Source organism: Dipodomys ordii, unplaced genomic scaffold (assembly GCF_000151885.1).
Source record: "Dipodomys ordii isolate 6190 unplaced genomic scaffold, Dord_2.0 Scaffold172, whole genome shotgun sequence".
NCBI lineage: Eukaryota > Metazoa > Chordata > Mammalia > Rodentia > Heteromyidae > Dipodomys > Dipodomys ordii.
This window is the reverse complement of record NW_012267388.1, coordinates 1,390,618-1,409,281: the sequence shown is the minus strand read 5'-3', so window position 1 is coordinate 1,409,281 and position 18,664 is coordinate 1,390,618. Positions and strand designations below refer to the sequence as shown.

The 18,664-nt window shown below is 38.3% G+C and overlaps 1 protein-coding gene across 1 annotated transcript in view; it reads right to left on the bottom strand.

Annotated features, from left to right (window-relative positions):
* The window catches only part of LOC105998800 (regulating synaptic membrane exocytosis protein 1-like), a 293,495-nt gene that overhangs the window by 106,971 nt on the left and 167,860 nt on the right, over positions 1-18,664 (bottom strand). The window contains exon 3 of the mRNA XM_013033609.1: positions 15,272-15,340. Within this exon, the coding sequence (XP_012889063.1) occupies positions 15,272-15,340 (69 nt within the window). The remainder of the gene's footprint in view (positions 1-15,271; positions 15,341-18,664) is intronic.

Below are 18,664 nucleotides of genomic sequence, written 5' to 3'. Positions count from 1 at the left end.
CATTTTCAGGAGCTAAATTACTCATAATTGGGTTCCTGTATTATTTAGATTATCAGGTAGCTTTTTCTCTCTTACCTGTTACAAATGATCTTCTTCTACAGGTCTGTTCCTTCAATCTGACCAGAACCTTGGAATGTGATGAATTTGTTTAACTTATTACTCAGATTCCTATCTTGTGTAAATAAAGAATATTCTCTCCTCATTTCAGAGATATGCAAACTTTTTTGTTTGTTTTTTGTTTCTTTGTTTGTGTCTGTTTATTGTGCTAGAACCTGGATGTTGTCCCTTAGTTTTTTTGCTCAAGGCTGGTACTCTACCATTTGAGCAACAATTCCATTTCTGGCATTTTTGGGTGGTTAATTGGAGAGATAAGAATCTCACAGACTTTCCTACTCAAGGCTGGCTTTGAACCTCTATCCTCAGATTTCAGCCTCCTGAGTAGTTAGGATTATAGGCATGAGCCACCAGTGATCATTTTCTGTTAAAGCCAGCATATTTTAGGCTGTGCATTCTATACAGTTTCTGATCTGACTATTCAACCTGCCATTGTACTGTCCATCTGAAATAAATGACGACAGCTGTGTTCTGAAAATATATACATACTTGTACACACTGACAGTTAAATTTAATGTAGTTTTCCTATTACAACGTGTTATACTTCTTTTGATTTTCTTTGACCATTTACAAGCTGTCCAAAAACAGGTAGTGGGTTGGATATGGCCCTTAAGCCACAGTTTGGTGACTCAAATATAAATCATTATCCAAAGCAATGTGTATGCCAAAACCTTTGTCACAACTCCTCAGCATGCATGCGTCCTTCAGAATAAGGGATGATCAATAAAATGGACTGAGAAGCATTACAAATATAAATAGTGGGGACCAGCCTTCAAAAAATTCAGTGGTTCAGCGGTTAGGGAGACTCTTGGGAATGTGTATCACAAAATGACTGCCTTTGATGCCTCCTATCCATAAGTTTTAAGATGGATTTTGTGTTAACAAGAATTGTCTAGGGGCTGGGGGTTTAGCCCAGCGGAAGCGCACCCGCCTGGCGCGCGCAAGGCCGTGGGTTCGGTTCTCAGCCCTGGTTTAAAAAAAAAAAAAAGAATTGTCTAAATTTCCTTGGAAGAACATCTATATTGTTTTTCATGACTGAGTACTAGAAATATAATGTTGAACAAGAATGTACTTTTATATATGTATTCTTATACTTCATTATAGAGTTCTATTTGGTTTAAATTCATTTGTACTTATTACAAGTGAACTTCCTCCACTCACCCATAAATTCCTTAGGAATAATACTGTTATTAAGATCAGTAAATGTTAATTAATATATGACATAAAAAACCTATTTTCCACTTTGTATACTTTTGATTTACCTATTTTATAAAATGATCCAAGAATTTTCTTGGTATATGAAGTTTTACATGGTATTTCTCAGGACTCAAAATCTTGTCTTGCATGTACTAGTTATTCAACTATATTCATTAAATAAATTAATATAAAATAATTAAAATAAAATAAAAATTACATATATGGTGATAAAGGAGAAGATGGGCATTTTGATAAATAAAAATGATTTGTCTAATTAAAATATATACAGAAGCTGGGTGCTGGTGGCTCATACCTGTAGTCCTAGCTACTCCAGAGGCTGAGATGGCTGAGATAGGAAGATAACAGTTTGAAGCCAGCCCAACCAGGAAAGTCTGAGAATCTTGTCTCCATTTAACCAGAAAAAAAAACAGAGGTAGAGGTGTGGCTCAAGTGGTAGAATACCAGCTTGAGTGAAAAAGCCATGGGAGAGAGCTTGAGGCTCTGAGTTCAATCCTAGTACAAACACAAAACCAAGCAAACAGCAAATAAGCAAACAACAAACATATACAGTAATTTCTGACATGATAGCAGTACATATTTTCCAGGGCACATTAATTCATATTGCTATTTTGAGCAATCTCCACTCCCACCTCACCCCATCATACAACTGAAGCCAAATTTAAATCAAACATGGATGAAAATCAAAGCCAAGAAAGCTTGGGTGGATCAGATGGGTTTGGACTGCTCTCTTGATCTAATCTAAAAATGTCAACCCTATGCTTCAGCTTACTGGTAAAAATGAAAATCATGTGATTATACCCATGCTCAAAGATACTGGGAGAAAAAAAGGGAGAGCATCTTTTAAGAGCATCAGGGAAAAAGGTTTTGAGAGTTAGACACAGATTGCAGAGTGGGCTATATTAATGCTCATGCTCGGAATACAAAGCACTAGTTGCAAATGGGAAAAGAAATAAAAACCATTGCATCATTCTGACAAAGCCTAAGATGTGTGTGTGTGTGTGTGTGTGTGTGTGTGTGTGTGTGTGTGTGTGTGTGTGTGTATTCATTTCTGCAGCCTTAAATCTGCAGAGTGAAAACTTCTCAAGGAATTTGATTATGATCTTTATCACAGCACTTTAGTCTGTCCTTACAGGCTCCACACACCAGCCAAACCTCTATTAGAGAAACTGGCCATGTAATTTATGGTCTTCAAATTCTCTGATTGTTTAGGCCTTGAGCTGCTTTTTCCTTTTGCAATGCTATGACAGAAGCTGTGGCTATTTTAGATTCCTCTTCCACTCAGCATTAACAGCACAAAGCACCTAGGTGTCTCTGGAATCTCTTAGAGCAGTAAAAAAAAAAATCAGCAGCAGGAAAATTAGGTCCAGCTCCTCATTCTTCCCCTCTGCCCAATTTGATACAGCATTAAATTCATGCTTCCATATAGCAAGCCAATACTGCATTCATGTCTTTAGCTATGACAACCATTGTTAGCTTCCGATGTCTGGTACTAATTGCATTATTCCAAACATCTCACCTTTTGCTGCAGCCCCAACTACTCTTCCTCTGCTTGCTTCACTGCAATCTCTTTCAGCCATTCCACTAGTTCCTGGCACCTCATCAATTGATCTCAAGACACTGTATTTTCTTGTCCACCTCTGACAAGACTGTTGCAAGTCTGGCCTTCTCCCTTCAGTCTTCTCATTGCATTGAATGATCTCTCTCTCATTTGCTTTCCCCACTCTTCCACTTTGCCCCGCTTTATTGCTATCTCACACAACAGTTTTCTGCTTCAGAAGACAGCTAAGCACACCAACAATTAGTGACTTAGAAGAAAAGGAGGGTTTTATGTATCAGTGGTTAAGCATGGTGAATTTCTATGAGCAAAATGATTTCAACTTGGTTTGTATAACAACCACCGATATCCTGTAAATGAAAAGTTAATAAAAAAGCTACAAACTAAAAAGAAGAAAGAATTGAGGGCGGGTATCTTGGCAGTGATTAGGGAGGCAGATGGCACATAGTAGAATAACAGTAGATATTAGAACATTCAGTTTGGTTCTAGAATGCTAGACACGAGAGATCAAAAAAATGATTCTATGCCCTCTGAGATTTTCTGTCTTCTTCTAGGCATGACTCTTATGTAGTAAGAGAAAAGGTTACTTGCCTGTCAGTGAGATCAACCGAACTACCTGTTGGTCTTTTTAGCCGTGCACCAGTAGCTCATGCCTATAATCCTAGTTACTCAGGATGCTAAGAGCTGAGGATCCAAGTTAGAAGTTAGCTGGGGCAGGAAAATCTTATCTCCAGCAAAAATCTGGGTGTGGAACATACACTGCATTAGAGGGTTTCATCAGGGTATTTCACATATGCATACTTGACTCCAACATTTGGGTAAAGTTACAGATACTAAAAAGCCAAGGGAGGGATTTATTTGCAGAAGAGAATGCAAGAGTAGAGCTTAGGACCTGTTAGGTTTGCAATGCCCCTGGGGTATCTTTATGCAGATGTTAAATAAGCTGTTATTTGTAATTATTGGAACATCAAGAAAGTAGTTAAAGATAGATATACACGAAAAGCCTGTCTGATGTTCATATTGTTCTAAGATGTAAGAACTATTATTATCTCTATTTACAAGAGAGAAAACAGGCTTGGAGAAACTAAATGATTTGCTTCTAAGCACAAGAGAAGATTACAATAAAAACAAAGGAGAAAAAGAAGCTAAATAGTTTCTTTATAAATAGCTGGACTCACATCTAAATTGGCTGAGGGGATAATTTTAAGTGAAGTCAAAACATCCAAAAATTTCTGATGTTTCCTGATTTTTGGTTATTGTTTGTTATTGCTTGAGACTCTTGCTTATCATTATTTATGGTCTTGAATGGTTTTGCCTGGTTTTGCCTTGTTTTCCATTCAGTAAAATGTTTCATCACGTTTTATCCAGTGTCAGTCTATTTGCGTGTGTTTGCCCTGGATAGCCCTGGAGGGCAGGGAGGGAATTGAAGCAGATTTATGTATATATATATATAATTCTTGGCTAGCTACAGGTTTAAAGAGAATATTGAAAGCTATAAATATGCAAGGTGGCAATAATAATGAGTCAATTAGCACACGCCTATGTCTCGTGGCCATATTTAAGTGTTTCAAGAAAAAGAACTGGCTAAATCTGAGTTTCTGAATGTCTTTCACCTGTCTATGTAAAACCACTTTAGAGAATGCATTGAATGAAATGAAACTATTGCTTGTACATTATATAATCATGGCGCATTCCCAACACAATACAAATTCAATTGGATCATCAGCTTCTCTTTCTTTCTTTTATTTTTGCTAGTCGGGGGGTTTGAACTCGGGGCCTGGGCACTGTCCCTGAGCTTCTTTTTTCTTTTCTCTCTCTCTCTCTCTCTCTCTTTTCTCAAGGCTAGCACCACTTCTGGCTTTTTCTGTTTATGTGGTACTGAGGAATGGAATCCAGGGCTTCATGCATGCAAGGCAAGCACTCTACCAACTAAGCCATATTCCCAGCCCAGCACCTAGTATTTTCTTTCCTCTGCTTCTTAGTCTGTTATTTCTTTCTTAACATCATTTGTGATTCCAATATATCAAATGCTTATTTTCTAACTACTGTAAATAAATATCTTACCTGGTGCCAAAGCTTGAACTTTGAGTTTTGGCTCCAACCCTTTTGTGAAAAACAGCCAAAGGGCCACCTGCATGTGGTCAGGTATGACTGCGCAATCTTTTGGGTGTGTGACAATCTCATTGGTCACCTGCGTGACCAGGCTTCACCTTGTGAATTTTGCCTTTAAAAACCTTAGTACGTGGGCTGCTCAGGGTCGCAGTATCAGCTCCCGAGCCTGTGCTGCGGCCATGGCCAGTCAGTGTAGGAACCTTCTCAATAAAGTTGCTTCTTTATTAAAAAAAAAACTGCCAAAGATTTCTGTGTGCCTTATGTAAAGAAAGTGTTGGATGAAAAGTGGAGATAATCAAGTCTTTCTCATGTGGTTACTATGAGCCTTAATTGAAATAAGACAGATAAAATTCCTGATAAACTATCTGCAATAAGGAAACAGATTAATAAAAGTTGTTATTATTGTTATGAGGATTATTGCTAACATTTTTCAGGTATTTAGAATACCTTGTTTCTCCCATGGGTTCCCTTATTTGCAATATCTAGTATATGTATGAGGCAAGCAGAAAAGGTCAGATAATGTGATGTTAGGAAAATGAACCCTTAGATATGTATTTTAATGTTTTTTTCATGCATTTGTTTCTAATGCATTTATAAGATTATTTCTTTGTTGCTTTGTATGTCCCACCCCCACAGTATAACCCCTGCTTTCACTCTATTTGATGTCGGTATAATTTGTGGAGGAGATGGGGAAAAACAAGTCATTTAAGGATACAGGTGGACCTGTGCAACAATGAGAAGTACAAGTTGTCATGTCGAAAACGAACTTGACAACTTTGGTGTGTGTGGGGAGGACTGGATGGGGGGACGGGGGGAGAGAGGCTGGGAAGGGATGTGAAGGGTAAACAAAGGAGGAGGCTGCAATGCTTGATAAGAAATGTACTCATTATCTTGCCCATGTAATTGTAACCCCTATGTACAGTATGTTCATAAAAAATAAAAATTAAAATTAAAAAAAAATAAACCACCAGAAAACCGGAAGTGGCGCTGTTGCTCAAGTGGTAGAGCACTCGCCTTGAGATGAAGAGCTGAGGGACAGAGCCCAGGCACAGAGTTCAAGCCCCACGACCGACTGAAAATAAATAGATAAATAAATAATAAAAAAAACTATACTTTTTACCTGAAAAAAAGAATACCTTGTTTCTTTTTCTATAAAAGATGAAGAAACAATAAAGATAATGAAAAGATTAAACATTTTTTAAAAACTAAGATTTTTACTATTGAAATGTTAAAGTTGAAGGAACTCTGGAAATTTTATTAGTAAAATCAGATAGTGCCAATTCTCTCTCTCTCTCTCTCTCTGCTTTTCCTTTATTTTTCCCCTTTTTCTTTTTGTTTCAGTATAAGCTCAGAACCTCGGGCTCTTGCTGGGCTTTTTTCACTCAAGGCTGGACTCTACCATTTGAGCCATGCTTCCCTTTTCAGTTTTTTGCTGCTTAATTGTCGACAAGAATTTCACAGACTTTTCTAACTGAGCTGGTTTCAAACTGCAATCTTCAGATTTCTGCCTCCTAAAGAAACAGAATTACAGTCATAAACCACAAATGCCTGGCTCAATCCTATTTTCACATTAGATTTTAGTAAATTTTAATAGGACATGATCACTCAATATTTCATAACATATTTCCTTCTTCTACCAATTGACTGGCAATATTGGGTGTGCAAAAAGATGCCTTTTGGTAAGAGTTTGGTAGTTATTGAGATACAGTAAAATAATTCTCACGCTAGGGTTAGGTGAATGACCAATTCAGATCTAATGACTCTTCCACTGCCATTACCATTAATGACTTCTAGGGATCTTTGTCACCAGGGGCTGTTTTCTAATCATAGATGATTAATAACTAACCATAACACTATCAGTGAAACCAACGATGCAAGCAGATTTTTTTCTGTTCATGTACAGTGTAGTTCTACTTTGATTTTGCAGATTCCATTCTGTCATTTGAGTTACTGTCTCCACCTCCATTTTCCCAGAAAACAACTTTTAGAAGCACCAATTTCACAAAGATGACAAATGACAAGAATGTTGAGGGTTTTGCTGAAAGAATGCAGGGCTAATGCTATCTGTTGAGGAAATACTGTTGCTTTGGAAGGGTACAAGATGACAGAGCCAGAGACAGCAAGAGCAGGGACTATGAACAAGTTCAGAGCCCAGCTGCAAGTAGAAGAATGTTTCAGAAAAGAAGGGCTAGTTAGGGGAGTCATTAGTAGCCTAAAGTTCAAAACCATGCTCTCTCATTTACTGGACCTACAAAGGCTCCCTCCTTTGAACCACTCTGCTTTTACAAATGTTCTCCAGAAACCTTCCCTTTTGGGGTTCCCATAGTGTTTGTTCAATCAAAATGTCCTTCCTTCACTACCAAATTAACTTCTTCCCCATCATCTTCCTCCTTTATCTCTTTTCTTCCTACTCTTTCTCTCTCCCTTACCTGCTCCTCTCTCCACCACAATGTGCTAGCATCACCTAATCTGGACCCAGATTTTCCAGTATTGATCTTCCATTAATCGTTCTTCAAATGTCAAGCTATGTTTCCTTCAGAACGATCCTTGCTCTCATTTCCTCCAGAAGTTGTGTGTCCTGTCATCGTATGACCTCCATCAAATTGTAGCTTCTCTAAGCAGATATTTCAGAATAAATGTTTGCATACTACTGCTTTCTTCAAAACACTAAAATTAATGCTATCTATCTATCTATCTATATCTATATATATATTGGTCAGTTGTGGGGCTTGAACTCTGGACTTGTGCACTGTCCCTGTGCTCTTCAGCTCAAGGTTAGTGCTCTTCTGCTTGAGCTACAGTGCCACTTCCAGTTTTCTGGTGGATAATTGGACAGAAGAGTCTCATGGACTTTCCTGCCCAGGCTGGCTTTGAACCACAATCCTCAGATCTCAGCCTCCTGAGTAGCTAGGATTAAAGGCACGAGCCACCGGCACCTGGCATAATGCTACTTTTGTAAAAGGTGATTGTAGTATTAGATAATGTACACAATGGTTATGTTTCAGCAAATACGTGTCTGCCAAAAGCATTTAGCTTGTGAAAGCAGCAATATAACCCAGACATGAAATATCCAAACCAGAACCCAAATTAAATTCATCACCTCACTTCCTTTCAAACAGAACCTCATACCTGGATTTGTACAAGAAACTTCTAGGAGAACCTTCAGAACCCAAACCTGTCCAAACCAAATCTTAAAATCATTTTTGGATGCTGGAAGCAAACAAAAGTTTTCACAACTTCATCATTAAACTTTTGTCATCATAGAAATGAAAAAGGTCAGTTCTTTCATTTGCCAAATGAAGTTTAATGAGACTAAATCACTTGGTCAAGGTAATGGATGCAGCTGAGATGGGAACTGTATCATAACCTTGCATTCCCAGCTTCCTAGAAAATAAGCACACCTACTCCCCTTCATTTAAACCATCCTTACCTTCCTTTCTTGCTTTCTCTCCTTCCCTTACTCCCTCCCACCTCCCATTCCTTTCCCATCCCACTTCATTCCTCCCTCCCTCTCTTCTTCTCTCCCTCCCTCTCTCTCTCATCCCTCCTTCCCTTTCTCTCTCCCTCCCTCCCTTCCTCCCTCTCTTCCTTCCTTCCTTCTTTCCTTTTCCCCTTTCCCTCTTTCCTTTCCCTCCTCTTTCCCCATCCTTCTCTTTACATTCTTTCCCATTATTTTCTTCCTCTTCCTCTACCTCCATGTTTCATTTCTCCCTCAGCCTCCCCTTTCTTTCAGTTACTTGACAAGCTTCCTATGTGTCCAGGGCCATTTGGAGGTGACAGTTATTGCAGGTGACTCCTGGAAACCCTGCTCTCTTACTTTCTCATTTAGAGACTTGCAAACATATTTAACAAGTTACACGAAACAGGTGTGGTTTGTGCAAGGTAGAGGAAGCATGAAGAAGTCACACTGGAGGAATATGCCAGGTAGACATCTGCTTGATGGAGAAACAGAGAAGGTAATAAACACTGTCCTGAGAAGCCAGAAAAGCTGTGAATGGGGATAGATGTTTGAGAGGCTATTGGTTGAGAATTTGAGCTTGACATTGGAGCTCAGAGTCTCATGTTCCCACAAAATTTCATATGTTGGAAACTCCCACATGCCTTAGTGTACAACCATCTTTGGAGCTAGGATCTTTTCAGAAGCAATCTAGTTAAAAGCAGATCAGTATGCTAGGCCTTAATCCAATATGACTAAAGTCACGTAAGAAAAGAAGACTTGGACATGGACAATAGAGAGAGAGATAAAGGGGAAGACAGGGGTTGACAAGGCAAAGGGACCCGCTCTGGTATACATTCATCTTGCATGTTTACCTTGAAGAACACTAAGAAAATTAAGTTCTTGTGTTAAATCTATTTGGAGTGTAAGACTTTATGATGCAATCCTACAAAAATGTTCCCGACATGAGATGTTACACATAAAATCAGTACAAATATGAGGATGTGTTTTGAGAAATAAGCAGTGGCCAAGTCATTAAAACCTGCACTAAAAATGTGAACTTCCACCTAGAGCAAAGACACAGCTACATGAAACTCCCCTTCCTGCGGCAGGAAGACATCACTGTGGTAGATGCAAGTTCCTTCTCTGTCCAATCACGTGGGTACTAGTTCCTGTTTTGTCAGCCCTTGGGCCCTGTTGCTTCTTTGGTTAGCTTGATACGGCTTGCCAACATTTTTCAGCTCCTTCAAATGTTCCCGGAGTTCTGATCTGGTTCCTATCTGTTCTTTCCGTGTTTAACTCACTTTGTGTTGCCTCCATGGAGTTGGGTGACTTGGTTTATCACTTGTTGTTGCCAGTGTTGCACAGATGCTGCTTGTTGGCGTCCCTCCCTACTTCCTGCCTCTAAATTCAGCGCAGGCCACAATGTCCAACTCCCACTACTTGTATTTCATTGCCTGACAGCTTTCTCTAACCAGTGAAGCCTATTTTGCCTAAAGTATATAATATGAAGTCAGGAAATTCATATTTTTTCCTCCATGACTGACAGGAGGCTGTATAAATATATGTATGGACCTCCACCTTTAGTGGGATATTCTCACACTTACCTCAGGGGGTTTTACTTTCACTGGAATTAACTTGTACATATGCTATTATTTTCTTGTACCTGTTGTTATGGGTTCACTTGTTTTCCCCAAAGAAGATGTGCTGGCATTCTAACCCCCAACTAGTTCAAAAATGCCATCTTCATTGGATGCAGTCTTTATAGAGAAATCAAATCAAAATGAGATCCCTGAAGCCAGCCCTAATCCACTACAACATATACTAAGGAGAAATGTAGCCATGGAGGGAAACACAAATGGAGCAAAGCTGCCAGGCTTTAAAAGGGGAAGAGAGGCAAAAGGCTGGAGTGATGTGTCCACAAGCCAAGGAATTTCAAAGGCCACAGAAGCTAGGGAAGTGGGTAGAGCTGTTCTCTTGCCAGCTTCTCAAAGACAGCATGGTCCCCACACCTTCATTTCTGAATTCTAGTATCCACTCTGTGAAACAAGAACTTCTGTTGCTTAAAGTCACTCAATGTTGCCACTCTTGCAGGAAATCCTGGGAAACCCAGCTACCCATTTATTCTCTCACTGATGGGTCCTGCTTCCCCTGACACCACCCCTCAACAGATTATATGTACTTGAACTTTCATCCCAGAGTCTGCTTGATTAAAAAGTGCGTTTCTAATTAGATGGTGAGATCCTTTTAAAAATAATGAACTTTCTTCTCTTTTGAATCCTTCTGATAGCAAAACTGTCTAGAAAGGAAAAAATGCAGGGAAAGGAAAAAAAAGGAGAGAGCAAGGAAAGAAGTCTAAAAAGACAGGTTCCAAGTTGATGTTAGGGAAATGAACCCTAAGATATGTATTCAAATGTTTTTTTCTTTCATGTGATTGTTTCTAACATGTGATTGTTTCTAACACGTTTATAAGATTATTTCTTTGTTGCTTTGTATGTCCCTCCACCTCTGCTTTCACTGTATTTCATGTGGTATAATTTGTGGAGGGGAAGAGAAAAAACAAATCGTTTAAATAGGGATACAGGTGGACCTATTGCAACAATGAGATGTACAAGTCGTTATGTTCAAAACGAACTTTACAACTTTGTGGGTGGGGAGGAGGATTGGTTGGGGGACAGTGGGGGGAAGATAGGAAGGGATGGGAAGGGGAAACAAAGGAGGAGGCTACAATGCTTGATAAGAAAAGTACTTATTATCTTGCCCATGTAATTGTAACCCCTCTGTACAGTATTTTCACAAAAAATAAAAAGACAGGCTCCAAGTGGTTTGTTGCATATAAATATGGATAAATGAACAGCTAACCTAGCCCAAACAAGTGAGGCTAATATGTAGGGAAAGCACATAAGTTTATGTTACAAGGATAGAACTGTCTCATTTCTCTTTCTGTTGTGTGTGTGTGTGTGTGATTGTGTGCACACGCGCGCACTCATGTACACACCAATAATGGGTCTTGAACTCAGGGCTTAGGTACTTTTTGCTCGAGGCTGGCACTCTATTACTTGAACTACAGGTCTGCTTCTGGCTTTTTGGTGGTTTTGGGTAAGAAGAGTATCATGACTTTTCTTCTCAGGCAGGTTTTGAACCATGATCCTCAGATCTCAGTCTCCTGAGTAGCTAGGGTTACGGGCACAAGCCACGGGTACCCAGCTCCTTCTACTCTTTTTGACAAAGTAAGAAATATTATAAAAAATATGAGTCCAGTAAAAAAATTTCCAGGCATTTTTAAAATGCTTGATAGACTGACACTATAAATTTAAATGCTACCCACTGTTGGTAGTCCTCTAATGCAGTTCTTTGTTGAGAGATTTACAGTGTCAACATTAAATTGTTTTCCTGCTACTCTTCTTAAAGGCAATACACAACTTATCTCTCCAGCTCTTGCTGACATAGCTGTACTAAATAACCAGACTTACACACATTCAAATGAATACATTTATAAGCTTGCAATTGTTTCTGTCTTTTAAAACAATTAAAATTTCCCTCCAGGGGAACAATGTGAAGATGTTATTGTGTTGTAAATCCTGTCTAGAATTACTGGCAATGCATTTAAACTATTAAATGTGAAAATAGTTTGACATGAGCCTTATGGAATGTGTATGTTGACACATTCACAGTTCTTTTTGTTTGGTAGTTGTTCTCTCAGATGTTGAAATAAGCATGGGAGAAAACTAGAGGAAGGCCTTGCAACATCAAGGCAGCCTCAGCCTCTCTCTGGCCTATTTTGTCTACATCCAGGTGTAAGCTTTGAGAGGAAAGAACCCAGGTATCAGTGAACAAAAAAGAGACTGCTAACCCATATTTTCAATGAAACATATTCTAAATTTAAGCACCTGTTTTTTGAGTAATTTAATCCTCAGCAACTGTCATCCTAATGAGCTGCATATACTTTTTCTGTTGTAATATTTTGAAAGTCATCTTTCACCTAAAATTTAACAACATACTACCTTTTGGAAATAATCTTTGTTTTGTTTTGATGTTCTTATTGGGGCTTGAACTCAGGGCCTTGCACTTTATTCCCTCCACCCTACTTCAATCATGGGGCTTGAACTCAGAGCCTGGACACTTGCTGTCTCTGAGCAATTTTTGTTCAAAACTACCATTTCAAGCCACTGCTCCACGTCTGGTTTTTGAGTGGTTAGTTGGAGGTAAGAGTCCCACGGGGACTTTTCTGCCCTAGCCTTTTCTGCCCTAGCTGGCTTTGAACCCTGATCCTCAGATCTCAGCCTCCTGAGTAGCTCGGATTACAGGTGTGAGCCACCTGTTCCTGGCTTGACTTGTTTTCCTTTCCTTTTCTTTTCTTTTCTTTTTTTTTGTCAGTCGTGGGGGCTGAACTCTGGGCCTGGGTGCTGTCTTTCAGCCCCCTACCACTTGAGCCACAGCACTACTTCCGGCTTTTTTTTTCTGCTTATTTGGTACTAAGGAATCAAACACAGGGCCTCAGGCATGCAAGGCAAGCACTCTACCACTGAGCCAACTTCCCAACCATTGACTTGTTTTTCTATGACTCAAGTCTAGTGCTCTACTGCTTGAGCCACACCTCCACTTTCAGGTTTATGCTGGCTAACTAGAGATAAGGTTCTTTCAAATTTGCCTTCTTAGGCTGGCTTTAAATCAAGATCCTTCAATGTCAGCCTAATTAAGAAGCTAGGGTTACAGGTGTGAGCTGTTGTGTCCAACAAAATGCTTTTCTTATAATTGGTATATGAAGCAAAATATTAATAAAGATATACCCTGGTACTCCATAGTTCCTCTTGAATTTTTTTTTTTGGGGGGGGGTCCGGCCTGAACTCTGGGCCTGGGCGCTGTCCCTCAGCTCTTCACCTCAAGTCTAGTACTCTACCACTTAAACCACAGCGTCACTTCCGGCTTTTTTTTTTTCTGCTTATGTGGTGCTGAGGAATCAAACCCAGGACCTCATGCATGCAAGGTAAGTGCTCTACCACCGAGCGACCTTCCCAGCCCTCCTCTTGGATTTTTTAACGGTGAGAACAATTAAAAACCAAGCTATGTCACAATGATTATGGAGAAAATACATTAAACAAGAAAGTCAAATATTTGATTACACACAGGCTCTAGAGTGTCAAATAATTTCATACCTCAAAAAAATCAATATTTTAAATACACATATCTGTCATGTACCTAATTAAATTTCAAATACAAATACAAACATCCATATCTCAGAGGATGTTAGTTATATAAAGCATTTTGGAATAACCATTTTAAGAAGTTGTACCACATAAGTGTGATATTTCAACCAAACAAGACTTAGTTATACCCTAATTAAGATAAACCTCAATCATAACCTAAAATAGTACATATTTGGTAATTTGAAAATCAGACAAGTCAACGTAAGTTAGTCTATAGTGGGGAAAGATAATTACCATCTTGACTCTTCTGTGGAAAGGGAATTGTGATTTCAGATTTTACTTAGGCTCCAAAACTGTGCTTTGGTATTCATGCATTAATGTCATGGAAGGAATTTGAGAGAGAATAGAGAGTAGCAGAAAATGGAGAAGTATAAATGTACCATCTATAATGTGAGAACAAGCAGACCCACTTGATCAGGACAATGGTACCCAGTGAAGGGTAGTAGACTATTAGGAAAGGAAAAGGCCAGAATGTACAGCCCTTGAATACTTGGTCACAGGGTCAGGAGAAATTTTGGGACAATTGTCTGAAACATCTTTGTTTTGATGCAACTGAATCTGATAAATCTGGAAGATGCAGCAGGATAGGAAGAGTCTTCTAGACCAAGGACAAAGTCAAAGACTTCCCATGGCCAGCAAGTGCTGTAGAAAGCAGTCTAGTTATGTTCTGGGTTCGAACCCCCACAAAATTTGGCTAGTCTGATTCATCCAGATTTTCTAGTTTTCCAGAAAGGATGTAAATGAAGACTTTAATAGGATTTTTTTTCAATTCCTAAATGTCAATTTATTAAAAATCATTTTTGTATTGACTTATTGATTGAACTTAAAAGCTGAATTAAGTCTATGGGCTGACAATTATCAATAGGACCATCTCTAAAAAATATCTTACAATGATTTTTGCATAAATTACCAAAGCCTTGTTTTGGACAATGGCATTATTACATGTTTGATATTCTTTCTTGTAGCTTAATCAATCAATAATTTAACTTTCAATACATAATAATAAGTTGAAACTAGTATGACTTAGAAATTATCTCAATATGTTTGCTAAAAATATATCAGTTATTCAAAATTATTAAATATGTAGTTTGTTTTTTAAAGGTTTCTAATGAAACTATACCATAGTTACATATCATGCTTATTTTTGTTCCTAGTTATATTCAAAGATTTCAAATTAGGAGCAGTAAGTTGAGAATATAGTATAGGTGGTAGGTATGTAGTTGTGAATGAAAATTCCTTTCCTATTATTATTTATATATTAAATAATTGATTACACTAGTAGTTGTATTTTAATCTTTTAAGTATTCAGAAGCCTTTTCCCCTCCTACAGCCAGTTTTAATAATGCAAATATTTGAATACTCATTATATAGGTTAAACTGGTCATGCGATACTTTAATAGTTTCTAAGCAATGACACTGTTTACATTTGTTCTACAGAGCAAAATTGTCTTCCTGATACTTTATGTCTTTCCTATCTGTGCTAAAGTTTTGTAAAGTATGTTCAGAGAATTAGGAATGCCTTTAACAAGGCACAAGATGAAGGAGTATTCCTCTGACGGTGTTCATATTTCTGCTGTCAATAATCCAGAACCTAGAAGAAGAAACCAAAGCATGAAGGAGAGGAAATACCAGTTTCTCTCTGGGCCTCCCTCTTCTCTGCTTGGAAATCTGGGAGCACAGACACATCTGAAAATGCTCCTGGAAAGCAAGGGAGAAACAAGACAGACTCAGTCAGGTGAAGATAAACTTGTGAACTTGGCAGGCAGCCCAACCCCAGAGGGGCTTCCAAAATTATGACAGGTAAACTCTATTCTTTAAAGTAGATAATCAAGACACCTGTCACTTCCTGTGTATCACCCATTTGTATCTCTGAGTCTTTTGTAAAGTTTGCTTTAAATAAGCAGGATGGGGTCAGCTCAGAGAAGCATTGGCATGCAGGAAGTCTGCACTGCTACAACTTCTCTGAGTGAAGAATCCTGAAAGGAAACATGGCTCTCAAGAGCAGAAGCCCTGCTTAGGAAGCCACACTGAGAAGTCTTTTCTCTTTATCAATTCTATAACAATACAACTTGATTTATTCTAAGAGAAAAGAAAATAGGTTCCCCTGTTTTCCTCTCATGGTGGGTTCCGTAAGGACCGATTATTAGGGGAGACTGTGGGAAATGTTTTGTGGAGAAATACTTAGTTATTTTCTAAGAAGCCAGGCAGTGGTGTTTTGTTGAGTAGAGGGACATTTGTGAGAAGAAAAATTCCATATGGTCCTTAGCAGTCACAATGGCCACTCCTGTGGCCAGTGTCTAAAACAAGGGGCTGCTCCTAACTAGGGTGAGCTTATTTCTAGTTTGCGAGGGAAAATTATGTTGTGTCTTTTCAAAAGTGTACTTGTTAGCCAGGCACTGGTGGCTTCATTGTAGCTACTTAGGAGATGGAGATCTGAAAATCAAAGTTTGAAGTCACCCTGAGCAGATAAATCTGACAGACTCTTCTCTCCAAATAGCAGCGAGAAGCCATTAGTGAAGGTGTGGCTCAAGTAGTACAGTACCCAGCCCTGAACAAAAGAGGCAAGGCAAGATCATGAAGTCCTGTGTTCACTGTCTAGTACTAGCACACACACAAACATACACTGTCTAATACTAGCACACACACAAACATACACACATACAAAGAAGGTAAGCACACATACACATACACACAAGGTAAACACACACACATACACACAGGAGGTATATTTGTGTGCAAAATAAATTATGTAACTGAAGAACCTTTAAACTTTAACAGGTAAGATTATCTTCCTAAGTGACACAAGTTCAAACTCACATTTCCCTGCAGTTAGAAAACACTTGCAATGATTTTGTCTCATAGCGGCACATATTTAGCTTGCTTATGAAATGTTTGAATGTTCAGAAGAAAGCCAGTTCAAAGCACATTTTCTCAGAATCAAAGAAAAGCCACTGGCTTAGAAGACCACACCTGTAATTTTATGTTTGAAAATATCTTAAGTACAGCTAAAGGAAAAGACTTGCAGATAATATTACACGACTGTGTGTATTATTAGAAAATATAATGCAGTTTATGACCTGTATTTTCTTTTTGCAGCTACTATAGCACAAAATAACTTTAGAGCAGAGATGGATAAATCAACACATGTCCTAAAATTAAGGATGCTTACATATATTCTCTACAGAGATGATATAATCCATTTACTCATTTCTCCTAAAATTAAGGATACTTACATATATTCTCTACAGAGATGACATTCACTTATTTCTCCTTAATTTTCCTATTTTCTGTTATTTTTAACTTTCAGGAAGATTTGTTTCATTTTGTAAATGTAAAAATGCTAATTAAATTTCAAAGTTCAGAATTTTAAAAAATGTTCTAGATCAAAAATCTTCTCATTCTGTAAATAAGTATCATATTTGAGATTTGTGGACAAATCTTAGAACTCATGAGGCTGGCATATAGACTTGAGCCTAGATCTGAGATCTAGTCAGTCATTCATTTATCAGTGTCAAAATATGAACAGCAAGAGTCACTTGTCTTTCCAGTTTGAAGGAGCAAAACAGAGTTGTTTCACTTATGTGTAACATGCATCACGCATGTGTTATGGTGCTTTCAAACTATCTCTTGGATTTGGACAAGAGTTTCTTCCCTGTGTTGCATTTACTTCATCTTCAAAAGATGGTTAACATCTTCCTCACATACTTGTTTGTGAGTCCTTAATGTATATGGAACACCCAGGGGGTGAGACACAATAAATGCAACTATTATTCTTATCTTTAAAAGTAATAAACTTTACAGAAATGGTGTCCTAAGATTTCTGTAAATTCTTCAGTTCTCAATTGTCCCTGTATTACTTCATAAAGAAGATAATATCTGGCTGGGTGCGGTGGTGCCTGCTACTTGGGAGGCAGAAATGAAAGGATCTTGGTCAGAGACTAGCCCAAGCAAAACCATGAGACCTTGTCTGAGAAACAAACAGGGCAAATTTACTTCAGCAGGCTCAAGGGGCTCAAGTTCAAACCCAGCATTGAAAAATAAAAAAGAAAGAAAATGAAATAAAATAATAAAAGAAAATATGCCGAGTTAACAGCTGTGTGAATCACTATTGTTTGATTACATCTACAGCATATAGTAAACTTCCTCATAGTTCCAAAGCATTTTTTTCTTTGATGTCTATGTGTTTTTTTTTCTTGTCTCAAATTAGCCAATACAACTTGCTTAATTTCTAGGAGTAAATGAATGAAATGTTTCTCACTTTAAGAGGATCACTGTGTATGCTTTTCTGAGCAAAGTCCATGAACTTTTAGAGATGCCAACGACACCGAATAGGTTGCGAGGTTTCCTGAGCTAAAATATTTACTACTACTCACCACCATAGTCTTGGTATAGAAGCAATGAAATCTGGGCCTAGTAAGTAATGAATCACTACAGGAATGAGGCTGGTTGTGTCTCTCTTAAAGAGGGAAACAAACATATATTCTTCCACAAAAGCTTATTTCCTAAGGGTCCAGTGAATCTCTATTTTCTTTTTTAGAAATTGCAGAAACATGAAACAATTTATACAATATATACTACTATATATTCACTATATACTATCTATATATAATGTATGCATATAATTATCTATGTCCATATATGGCATGTGTTAGCAATAGAGTGCCTGCCTGGTAAGCAAAGGCCCTAAATCTGAACTCTTTTCCAATTCCCTACCTTCTGTCCTTTTCTCTCCTCCTTCCACACACAAAAAATATTTGTTTAGTTTAAGATCATATTTGATCTTTTCTTAGATACATTAAAATATTTACTTTTATAGAATTTCTAGTCAAGTTGCAGCTGTTTTTTACTATGTGATTTTTTTTTTTTTTTTGGTCGGTGATAGGGCTTGAACTCTGGGCTTGGGCACTGTCCCTGAGCTCTTCAGCTCAAGGCATCTTTCCTTCCTTCCTTCTTTCCTTCTTTCCCTTCCCTTCCCTTCCCTTCCCTTCCCTTCCCTTCCCTTCCCTTCCCTTCCCTTCCCTT